Source organism: Megalops cyprinoides, chromosome 5, assembly GCF_013368585.1.
Source record: "Megalops cyprinoides isolate fMegCyp1 chromosome 5, fMegCyp1.pri, whole genome shotgun sequence".
Lineage (NCBI taxonomy): Eukaryota > Metazoa > Chordata > Actinopteri > Elopiformes > Megalopidae > Megalops > Megalops cyprinoides.
Window position 1 is genome coordinate 38,124 of NC_050587.1, and position 12,777 is coordinate 50,900.

The window sequence follows — 12,777 nt, forward strand, 5'->3', positions numbered from 1 at the left end:
GCATACATATGTTTTGAGCCTAGACTTAAAGGTGGAGAGAGAGTCTGTTCCCCGAATCTCGGTGGGTAAGCTGTTTCACAGGAGAGGGACTTGATAGGAAAAGGCTCTACTGCCTATAGGAGTTTTGCCCACTCTTGGAACGATGAGAAGCCCGGCAGTTTGGGAACGAAGGCCTCTCTGCGGAAGGTATGGGTGAAGAAGGTCCTTAAGATAGGGAGGGGCAAGCCCATTTAAAGCCTTAAATGTGAATAAGAGTATTTTAAAAACGATCCGGTATTTAATAGGTAGCCAATGGAGAGAAGCTAGAACTGGGGTAATGTGCTCAAAGCATTCCGTTTTAGTTAAGATTCGAGCAGCTGCATTTTGTACCAGCTGAAGGGGTTTTAGTGAGACATTTGTACATCCTGACAAGAGGGCATTACAGTAGTCTAATCTGGATGTTACAAAGGCGTGGATCAGCCCATAACTGAATGTCGGTGAACTGCTGGACATTGCTGGGTGATACTGGGTTTTTTTTCCAGGAATAAATCACACTTTTTGCCATTCAAGTTCAGATGAGTTATACATTCCCTGAGTGGGGAACGGCTACCACATCGGCATTCAAAAATGTTGAACCTAGACGCCATGCATTCAATCCCTTGATGGTATCGCACACAAGCAGTGATTTTTCTTTGTATAATCATCCTACCTCGTACACATGAACTTAGTAATAATCATAATCTACATGCAAAAAAAAAGATTTTTATTGTCTGGATAACTGCTACGGGAATGAGAGCAAAGCTACCGACATTACTATTATTCCTGTTAATTAGGGAGTTTTTCCTTGCCACTGTTGCCTTAGGCTTGCTCTCAGGGGGTCCCAGGCCTGGAAACAATGTAAAGCTACTTGGTGACAACTTGTGTTGTAAAAAGCGCTGTACAAATAGAATTGAATTGAACTGAACTGAATTGAATTTTTGGAAGATGTCTCATTTTCCCCTTTCCTAGACCATTTGGTAGCCACATTGGCCTATTCTCAGATCACCCATAGGTGTGCATAACTCAGACTGTTAGACCAGTGGTTGGGACACACACGCGGACCACAGGGTATTCCGGTTCCAGGCGTTTTATTGAAATCGGCAGGCGGTTCGTAATTCCAGAGACAGGCAGGGTTCGAAACACAGAGAAGCAGTCCGGGAGCAAATCAGAATCGGGAGTCGGGGCAGACAGGGTCAGGAACCAGGCAGGTGAGTGGTAGCAATCGGGTCCGAACGGCAGGCAGAAATCGTAGTCGGGAAACAGGCAGGATCAGCAATGCAGCAAACGATCAGGAAAACTAAAGCGGGGACGAGACAGGCAAAAAAACACTGAAACGAACTAGCAACAAGACAGAGACAAGCAGGGATATATATAGCTGGGGTAACGAGGAGATGGGATGCTGGTGAGCAGGCAGGTGACGGTGATGAGAAAATCAGGTGGGCGGGGACCAGGCTGGGAACGGGGCGGGGGCTGGAATGCAAGGAAAACAAGAGCACATGGACAAGGAAAAACAAAAACACTGCGGCTTAAGGGGGCGGAGCCCTGACACAAACACTCGCTGCCATAAATTAAAATGCACAATTATTCTAAAGTTACTGTATAAAATTAGATCTTCTATAAGTATTCTTAAATGGAATACTTGTTATAAGAAAAAGGTCTGCATGTTATGATAAGAATAAGTCTATTATTTTTATATATCATTCCTTCTGTTTTCAGCATTCAGTAAAATCCCAACATTTAAATTGTGGATCTTTTTGCTGTAAATTTAAAAGAGTTATCCTGTACTGCTTCAAGACAGCATACTTTTTTGAACTGGCAAGTGTAATTCTCTAACACATTTTTTGTCACAATATTTACTCATGCAAATTTCTTTGTGCTAGAAGAAACATTCAATGTAATTTTCTGCTAGAGGCGTTTCATTAGTGTTGTCACTCCTTACTTGTTTAATTAGCAGCATTGCCTGTGGAGCTAGAGGAAAATTCGTTGTCATTTTGTGGTGCTGACACAACCACTTGTGACAACATCTTTGCTGAACTGACTGTACTACACAGATTCTCATGGCCTGAGCTCCTCCACACAGAGAAATACTGCAGGGTATAATCTCGGTCATACCTATATGAGTGCACATGGCTCAAAGCCACAATGCTGTCACACCCACATACTGACCACACTAAGCTGGGATGACTGGAGCACAGAGAATGACCTCTGTGTACTTCAAGGTCCAATAATCTCTTCCATTCAACTTGGTTGTTTTCTCCCCTGCTAGTGTTACAATATTTGACGAGGTCCTCTTTCTGTGTTGCAGCACTTTCACATTCATGTATATGTTGAGTGGGCTTTCTCCTCACAAACATATATACATCAAATAGAAATTGTTCACAATATAATTTTATAAAACTATATATATAATAGTTTTATAATAGTTTTACTATATATATAAAACATTTAGAAGTAATTTTACGAAACACAAGACCATTTATTTTTATAGGATTTTTCCAAAGAAAAATCCTATAAAATATTTTGTTGTATTCATTTTTATAAAAAGAAAAAGGTTATTCAACATTAGTCAACTTTGCAAAAAAAAAATGGAAAAAATTTAACAGTAACAAAATCCAAAAGTAATGGAAAAGTTGAAAAACTTTATTGTGCTTAACACTTTATCTTTTTTAAACAATAAAGACATTTTTATATTTCAGAAGCTTGTTTACCATGTTCACCTGAACCAAAAACCAATAAGCGATGATAACATTTCAGACAAGACATTGTTAGTTCTTTAAGAATACATCATGTACACATTAATTTTTACTGGGAGTAATCCAAGTGTGTATACAGTATTTACTAATGTGTACTTCAGTCAAATATATATCAGATTTTATCTATAGAACTTGGTTAATGGACTTAGAAGACATTACTTTGTTCAAAAATATCTACAGACATCTGCATTCGTTTTATAAAATGTTAGATCACAACCATAAATAATACAACCCCAATTCCAAAAAAGTTGGGGTGGTAAATGAAATGCAAATAAAAACAAAAAGCAGTAATGGGTAAATTTACTTTGACTAATATTGAAACCAAAACAGTATAAAGACATGGTATTTCATGTTTTACCTAATCAGCTTCATTGCTTTTTGAAGATGTACATTTATTCTGAAATTTATGCCTGCAACACGTTCCAAAAAAGTTGGGACAGGGGCAATTTAGGACTAATAACGATGTGACAATAGTATATAAGGAGCCTCCAAGAAAGGCCTAGTCCTTCAAGAGCAAGGATGGGTCGAGGTTTGCTAATTTGCCAACAGATGCATCAGCAAATAATCCAGCACTCTGAGGACAACGTTCCCCAAAGACAAATCGGTAGGATTTTGGGCATTTCACCCTCTACAGTGCACAGGGCTGGAACACAGTGGAAAAACCGTAAACAAAAGCACATGGTCAAGGAAACAAAAACAAACCAGCTTGAGATGCCGCAGTCCTGACAGTCAGTGCCCATTGTATGGTTAACCTGCACATCTGTGACATTTGCCTGGATTACAAGTGCGTGGCTTCGTAAGAAGAGAGTGCAGGTGCTAGACTGCCCTGACTGCAGTCCTGAATTGGGGTTGTGCACTTTGTTATTTATTCTTGTAGAAAGAAATGCTTAATTTGTGTTGGGCACTAGGATTTAAGGGAAAGTACACAGAAGATTATCATTTCATATGTTGTTCCTTACCATTAAATCAGTCAGCACTCATTTTCCTACATTTCTTCATTTCCTTCCATTTGTGTAGAACCCATATAGATCCATTAATTATCTCTTGGGAGGAGCTCAGGTACTGAGCATGGGATGAATCACCCAGATAACTAAACAATCAATGATTATGCATAGTGTTGTCCCTGAGAACCAAACACGTTAAGGAGGGACTTTGCTTTCTTACTGCTTTAGATGTGATAGATGGTTGTTTTCCTTTTTAAATGCAGAGAGTAGAATTGACAAACTGGTGTTAATTCAGCAGGAATACAGGCGGATATCCAGTGGGAAGACATGAAACTGTGATGTATCATCATTCTGATGTCCTGTAGGTGGACCACCATTGTTCCATTGTTCTAAGAACAATGAAAACTCCATTACTTTGAGTCCACAGTGATGCAGTAGTTATATACATGTACAATGCATATAAAATATAGAAACAATTTGAAAAGTAGTGTCAAATCAAAGACAGTGACCACAACATGGTCCTGCAGATGCAGTACACTGGTCAGTACAATGCAGTACAATGCAAGGTGCGACCCCTTCCTCAGATTCCAAGTCAAAGTCCAGTACAACTATACCCTCAGGTATAGGCAACAGAAACCCCACACAATAATGAAATATATTGTAATATATGACAGATGTGTTGTCCTCCCAAGAATATACTACAAATACATAAAAATATATTAATTCTAAGCAGAAATATATTGCAATATGCCTAAAAATATATATTTTCTAAAATATTTTCTCTCTCTCTCTCTCTCTACATACACTGTGAGATGTATGTAAATAACAGTGTGCCCTGGAGCTGGAGAAAGGCTGTTTTAAAGGTAAGGTACAAGCATCCAGATTGGCCAGTGCAGGGGTACATCTTTAACACACCCCCAGCTCATGAAAGAGGTAATCCCAGCTCTCTGTACAAGTTTGTTCCTTAAATATTGAAAATGATTTGGACTTTTGAAATAGGGCCTTGTGTATTAAGGGGCCTCTGTGATCATCTGACCATTAAGCAGATAAGTACTACATGTCAGTTAAATACATTACATAAAACACGATGAAATTTGGTGAAAACACACAAACACACACACAGGCAAGAGACAGAAACATACATTTTTGTTCTATATGCATTATTATTGAACACATAATATTATAAAAATTACTACAGTAGTAACTGGTATTTCCATGGTGCTTCACTTCAGCACTACCAAGCTTTCTTTGACAGGCTATGGCAGCCAATTGAAAAAGCAGAGAATTGCTGATGTCTTATTATTTCCCTCTTTTGTGATTATTTTCCCTTCAATAAAAGGAAATGATAACTAGCTATGTATTCAAAATATAGTACCTGACCAAACTGAATCATGATGATGAACAATGAAGGATTGGCTATTGTTCAGTACAATTTTAATAAAGCATTAAGAAAAATAAAAACAGTATTTTGACTAGCTCAGTGCTATAGGTTAAAAAGACAGCCAGTCAACCAGTTATCTACAGTAGCTTTCAGTAAATGCATAATATTATATTGCATTACATTATTGGCATTTATATATAATAAAAACAAAGACTATACTAAACAGCATATTAATCCCAGTCAAAATATATTTGTAATAGCAACACATCTCTTTTGTCATTACTTCAATGTTTAATTGTTTTTGAAACCTGTAACTTTTGAAACCTACAAAACCAATGTTAGTTGTAGCATGTTTTTTGTTTTGTTTTTTGCATTTGTAAATATGTGGAAACTCTGCTGACCTTTTCCAGACACTGTGTGTTAAATTTGCATTTGACCATGCAACACCATTGCAAATTGGTTGTTGTTGCAAAAACAAACAAAAAATGTAATGCTAACATGGACCTGTAAAATAGCCAAAAAAAGTGCTAATGGAACTGAACAGCATCTTTACAAGGATAAGCGCAGTTTGGGTGGATGATTGATATCTGGCCTGAAGTGGATAACTGGTAGGATTATTTTTTTCTCCTTGTCCAGCTTCTGCAAGATTTAAAAATATATGCTATAAATTAGATGTCAACCACATTATTTGATGCTTTACTATGTTTAACAATTTAGAGCAGATATTTTAAAAATGATAACATCAAAAAAAATTAGGTCTAGCAAAACACATTATACTAAACAGATGCATTTAGTGAGATACCAATCTTTTGTTTAAATAAATCAGGTAATTAATAACAGCTACTTAGAATGGTTCATTTAAACCCATGTCAGAAGTAGTTTAATGAAGAGAGGGCATGCTTTTCTTGTGATATGTTTGCATTTTTCTCGTTAATGCTTCCATAATACAATTATACAATTTGCAAGTAAAAATTTGATGCAATGATGTAATTCAATAAATGTAATATATAAACTAATTTAAATGTATTCAGAAAATTGTTTTCCAAGACCTGTTAATCTGTGTCACAAAATTGGAATGAAAATATATTTATTCACATAAATAAATGTAAATAAATATATATTAATTATATTTATTATTGGAGCATTGTTGCATTGACACTAAAAAGTTGTTGCACCCATCACTATGAAAGTAGTTACCTGGGGTGATAGGGTGTCAACCCACATTTTACTAACCAGATTCTGAATGCATTGTGTATAAGACTTCATCATAAGTGATCAAGTGAAGGGTTGTAGATGGTGCAGTGAAGTCCAATACAAAAGACCTCTTAAGTGATTAAATGTAGGCTTCAGGAATTCTGAAGTTGCTAAAACACTATGCCTCCAATTGAGGCCGTGGCATTAATCAGTATGATCTAGTACATGTGTCCAAGGTACTATTCTGTTAATTCTGACTGTACACTTTGATGTAAAAAGGCAGAAGACAAACATCAAAGATAAGTAACTGCCCAAATACTTTCCCATTTTTTTACTGGATAAAACATGAAAACTGATTTTAACACTTCACTAGCGATCTTTCCATCAGACTATGTGCACATGGAGACCTGCAATTCTGCATTCAGCGCATTAAGAAGTTCTCTCCGAAACAAGAATTTAGGAAGTTGTGCAGTAACATTTGTTTCTGTGCAAACAGTTTCCCCCCAAATGAAAAAGTGAAATTTTATACAAAATAAGGTGTATCACTTTCAGACACATTTCAGACTTATTGTAGATAAGTATTTTCCACAATGGCACAATTCACAGTTTCCAATTCAAAATTGTATTGAAAGTTATTAGCTGGGGACCAAATGTTATTTACTGTATGCAGAACATCAGACAAGAGCAACTTGTATGACTTACTCAGGGAAGATTAATTAAATACTTAATGCTTCATGTGATCTTATATTCTTTTGTCTGCCTGTGTAGTAGAAATAATATATTCTAAAAAAGCAGGATTTGAGGAATTATCAAGATGAAGATGTGTTTACGTTTTTCACCCCGTTTTTTGAAAAATTGAAAAAATCCAGGGCTACGTTTGCCTGGGGGAGATCAGCATCGGTAGGCAGGGGAAGTTATATCTACCTTTATAATAAATAAATATTATCACACCTTCGGTCGCTGCAAGTCTGCTCTGTTACACAGTCTGTCTGTTGTTTTGCTACAAGCACCTCCTTTTTCAGGGCGAAAATATTTGGGGCTAGGCTTAAAATATTCAGGGCTATAGCCCCGAATGATTGGACCTAACGGCGCCACTGGTTAAAGCTAACAGTATTTAACTAAAATTAACACTAGGACATTTATAAGAATATTATTATCAGCATAAGAAAAGGCCTAACATTAAATACGTTCGTTTTTACAACAGTACTGTGCACTGTATGGCGCTAGCTACAATTTAAACTGTAGGGAACGTTGCTATTAAATAGATGTCTGAATTGCCATTCTGATCTAATATATCAAATACCAATGTTAATAGTAACAATATGCAATGCATGTTGCAATACAGTTATTTCCTTTTATGTTCACAAGCTAGCTAGTTTTTTTTTCCCAGAGGAAATCAGAGCTTTTATCATCAATTCATTAACCTTAAATTCCATCAATGCTTACAAAATTCCGTAAATGAGGGGTTAACGGAAACCATGGGAAATATTTGTACTTACAAAGGCATCTGCTGCATCTGAACATAGGCTGTCTTTTCCTCTGCATTTGCTGACAGATGATTCCACCTCAGATGCATCACTCTCAGACTGTATTTTTGTGTGTTTTGTGGTTTTAAATAATCTGTTGTTGTTTTGCATGAGATACATTAATAACTTGCAAGATGTGCAAAATAAATTAAATCATCCTGTCAGTAGATTACCCAATGGATACTGGTGTACTCTTTACTCAAAGATATGATCTGTGTTTTGGATGCCTTTCCTCCTCCCCATAGGCCACATGATTGTTTTATGAGAACATAACAATCAGTCACTAATTGAATAATCAGGTCACTATGCCAACTGTTAAACATTACTGATAATTGAGTGTCTACAGTGACTCTTGAAGGACAATAATTGAAATATAGGTTTAATTCCCCACAGTCCATGTAGTCAAGAAAATTTGTGGGCCCTGCTCCCTACAAAAATAGAAAAAAGAAAAAACATACATCATACTGCCACCTGTTGCCTGAGAAAGTAAACTACAGATATGAACATTTCATCCTGATTCCACCCACACAAGCTTTTTGATAGGATATACATCTATAAACAATAAGTTGTATATATAAAATCTAAAAATGCCATTTCATTAGGCAGTAGGAAATGTTATAGTAAGCAGAACTTGTGTTATATTGAAATGGCCTTTTAAACATAAACATTCAGCCTATCCATGTAATGCATAAAAAATGAAAAGAACACAAAAGAACTGTGGAATTTATGAAGTTGTCATCAACAACGAGCTACTAACATAATTTTAGGTGGTCAGTTTTCACTTGGTGACTGGGGTAGAGACAAGCCACAGTCTAGACAGCTAGTAGCATTATTATTTTTTTATGTCTATTTTTAGCCTGATTTGGCATAGGCTGTGAGAAACTTTGGGAGAAATGGTTGTGAGGGAATTACCCCTCCAAGCAATAATAAATTTATAGCTCAAAAGTAAATTTTCAGCTCTTTCCTTCATCTCCATTATTCGGATCAGTCCACAATTCTGCTATGTTTTTTCATGATCAACTGTTTGTAATTGATTGCTATATTCATGCATCAGGGTAAGATATAGTAAATTATGTTTACAGTTAGTAATATTTTAAAATAACAAATCAAATGGTCACTGAAACCCAAAACAGATAGACTGCATGGACTGAATGCATTCCAACTGTTATTTACATAATAAATTTTGTTTTTTTACATTCAAAATTTTGTTTGCTTTAAAGCTCTGGCCTTAAAACACATAATAAAGACAGCATGATATCAATAAGCCAATATACAAGCATAAAACATACAAACACACAGATAAAGTAAAAGGCAAAAGTTAAAAACCTTGAGGGTAAATAGTGTCGCCTGCAGCTGAGCGGTTGGAATGGCCTGGGGCTACACAGGTCTTTTCGTGTGACTCTGAACAGTGCTGCAGGTGAGGGGTTGGCAGGGCAGAAAGTCTGTGTGTCCCAGGGCTGAGGTGGTGGGACGATATGATGTTAAACCTGTGGCCAACCAAACTAGCCAGACTAAGAACATAGTGATATACAAAGGTTTTATGCTTTTATTTTACCTGCACAGTCATTTTTATATGATGCAGGATTTTCAATTAAAGACATTTTAAATCAAACATGGTGCAGCTGAGACATTGAGCATTCCATAGTCACTGACACAATACACTGACAAATCTTCTAAAGGACAGGCATCACAAAGAAAGAAGGAGACACAAAACAAATGCAAACTGGCAAGATACCAATCATTCAGTGGCATGTTATAGCCTAGTGTGTGTGCTCTTTTACCAGGTCTTATTCTTCAACCTTTTTCTTTCATGGGATAAATAAAACAATACATGAAACAACAATTCAGCTGGTTTTGAGAGAAATGCTTAATAAAGAAAGAAAACATACTGAAGAAAATCATGAAGAGAATAGTTACGGGGATTTAACAATTCATTTAACATACAGAAAACAATAACAGCAATTTGCTTTCTAGGACTCTATTTTTATTTTTAGACTTTATGAATCACTTACTACCCCCGCCAGCAGGAGTGAGTGATGAATTTAGTATCAGCTAATGCAGAGTCTTGAGATAAATGAGAATGACCAGAATGTCTCCTTTCACTCCTCAGTTGCCTTTCCTGGATCCCAAGATGAATAGTGTGCCTACTGCTGCTAGTGGAACAATCACCACCTGTAAATAACCTTTAATTGAGCTATTATTATTGATAAGTGCCCTTTTTGTGTTCATGCATATTTGTTTATGATAGCGTCTTATTTCTTAAAACGCGCTTTTATTTTGAAATTTGATTATACTGTCTGCTGCTCATGCGCAGTTGTTGTGTGGACCCGGATGTATCGAGGAGAATCAAATTAAAGCTAAAAGGAGGTGGATAAACGGAAAAAAAGTTTTGCAAAATACCGGCGGACGAAAATAATCACCGTCAAAGTGTTGGAGGTCTCGTGAAAGTACATGAGTTTTTTGTTTGTTTGTTTGTTTGGCACCTGGCTGATAGGGGCACAACGTTAGTGGATTTGTGTTTGATTTTGGCCGTTTTGAGTGAAGTGTATGTTTCGTACTTTGAACTACGATACCGCTAAATTGTTTTCTGTGTTCAGCTTTTCAGGTCCCATTAAAACAAATAGCGGTGTAGTTTAATTTGAATTACTGTTCTAAACAATTTAGCGAACTCATTTTATATGACTGTAACAATTTACAATGTATTCAGTACATTCTTTATTTGTACAATGAGATATAGTAAGATAGGTAGCCTTCTGCTTTATTTTCTTAGTGTATTATTTTAAATGTTAAATGGTATTTTGTTTGTTTTCTTCCTTTAGCTCTTACTGTGTGTTTGTGAAGACTATATTGTTAATAAAGCAAATCTTTATAAACCATCAGCATATAAAGCATCAGTCGGGGATGCTACACCACCAATGAGATACTATGAGTACCTGGCTCTCTAACACTGCAGAAATAGTTTTCATTATGCCTTCGATGTGCTGTGATGGAGGAATTTCTTGGTCTGACCAGAAAACGGTGAAGCTGGCTGTTTAAACCTGTAAACCTTCCTAAAAACTTTTCCAAATCTGATGCCCACAGCTCACAAAAAACTGATTGGCACCTTTCACCTTTCAAAAGGATATTTCATTTTAATCTGATTATTCTGGCTGAGCTCAAAGCAAAACAGCTATGACAACCAAGCCTAAAGAAATAGTTACTTGTTCCAAACACAACAGGAATAGAAAAGAAAAATGTTCAGGATGACAAGAGCATTTGAAACAGTCTAAACTATTTGAAAATGAAAGTACTGTCCTCACTTGACTAATCTGTCCAAAAGCAATTTTTGATGTATCATTTTAATGCATTCCAGTGTAAAATTCATAACAATTCATAACAATACAGAGTAATAAATCAAATCAGTCAGTTATTCTTGAATTGAATTTACATGGTAGCTACCTTGCCAGTATAGACCAATACATTTTAATCAATTGTGCAATTTGCATATAACATATGCACATATGTCATAAAGAATACTATGTATCCCAAATAATTTTTTCCCTGCAGAAACATGTACACAGCTAATGTTAATTTAGCAAATGTCAGCTAATGACCTTCTTGCACCTCCATTTACTCACATGGGCCCTCAGCCACATTGCACCTCCATTTACTAACATGGATCCTCAGCCACAGCATTCAAATGCTTCATTTTATGCAATTTTGCTGTAACATGTTAAATACTTACATGTCAACTCCTTGTGAAGTGACTGATGGTTTGGACTGAGAGTTTGTGTCAGTAGGCCTTATGAAATACTTTCACTCATTTGGGAAGGAGACCATGGTATGTGAAATGACATGCCCATGGTAGGCTAATTGCGCATTTGGGTCAGCCACATAAACTACTTCTGATTGAAATTCTCCCTGGTCTTTTGTGTTTCTTCATGTGAAGTATTTCACATAAAAATTCTTTGCCCTGACTGTACATGTGCTGGTAACACATTTCTCTGTCAAGCACTCATGCTAAGCTGAGCTGGCAAAGAACTTGCTATCAGCTCTTTATTATTTATGCTCTTTATTAGCTGGTTGAGATGACAGACTCAGTTTCTTACAAACAATTTCATATTTCGTCATAGAATCAACAAACCTTCAACTCATCTCATTGTGCTAAATTCTTATATTGTTCAACCCAGAGCAGCAATGTCAGCAACAAAACAGGCAATTTAACAATAACATTGATAAGCAAGTGACAGTCAACAAAACAACGGAGCTTTATTCTTTGTGATTATTAACACATAATTCAAACTGATGTAACAAATAAAATCAAGTTTCAAGATTACCAAAATATTTTTTTCTTTCAGCTTGCCATACAAAATTTTAACCTGAAACCTTAAAATTTTTCTGAGCAAAAATCCTTTACGTTTAGGATTTCAAAATAAACTGCAAGCAGTAAAGCAGATTAGCATTACCTGTACAGAAAATATGCATGGATATTATTCCTCTGTCTTGACCAAAAGGCCAATTTGGCCATATAATGATTCCTAGTTTAATTACCTGTGCCTGTACCTGTCCCTTGCCTCTCCAGTCTAACTTACATATGGTGGGAATTGTAGTGGCTGGTGTACATCACACAGAGTGAGTTACATGTTCATTCATTCTGTATCAGATTAGCTACCTCTGTCATAGTAATGCACTTTGAAATCTACGGATTAAATGCACTATGCATATGTACACATCATTGTCATTGTGATTCCATGAAGTAATAACAAGACTCTGTGAACTTTACTGAAGAGAAAACTGTATATACAACCAATGTAGTACCTGCTGTTATCCTGCAGAAGGGAGCTTAGCTGCACCATTCTACCAGGGGAGGGGCGGCCCAATGTAACAGCACTTGGCATGGCTGCTGTGACGCTGTGGTTAACTGCTGTGACGCTGTTGCTGGTGAATGCACCTTTAAAGCGAAGACATAAAAGCAATGGGTA

General features: G+C 36.4%; 1 protein-coding gene across 1 annotated transcript in view; it reads right to left on the reverse strand.

Moving 5' to 3' along the window:
• LOC118777393 (zinc finger protein GLIS3-like) overlaps window positions 1–12,777 on the reverse strand; it is a gene marked incomplete at its 3' end in the record, with an annotated part of 76,245 nt that overhangs the window by 15,013 nt on the left and 48,455 nt on the right. The window contains exons 8-9 of the mRNA XM_036528230.1: window positions 12,614–12,746; window positions 9,198–9,273 (exon numbers count right to left, since the gene is read on the reverse strand). Of these exons, the coding sequence (XP_036384123.1) occupies window positions 9,198–9,273; window positions 12,614–12,746 (209 nt within the window). The remainder of the gene's footprint in view (window positions 1–9,197; window positions 9,274–12,613; window positions 12,747–12,777) is intronic.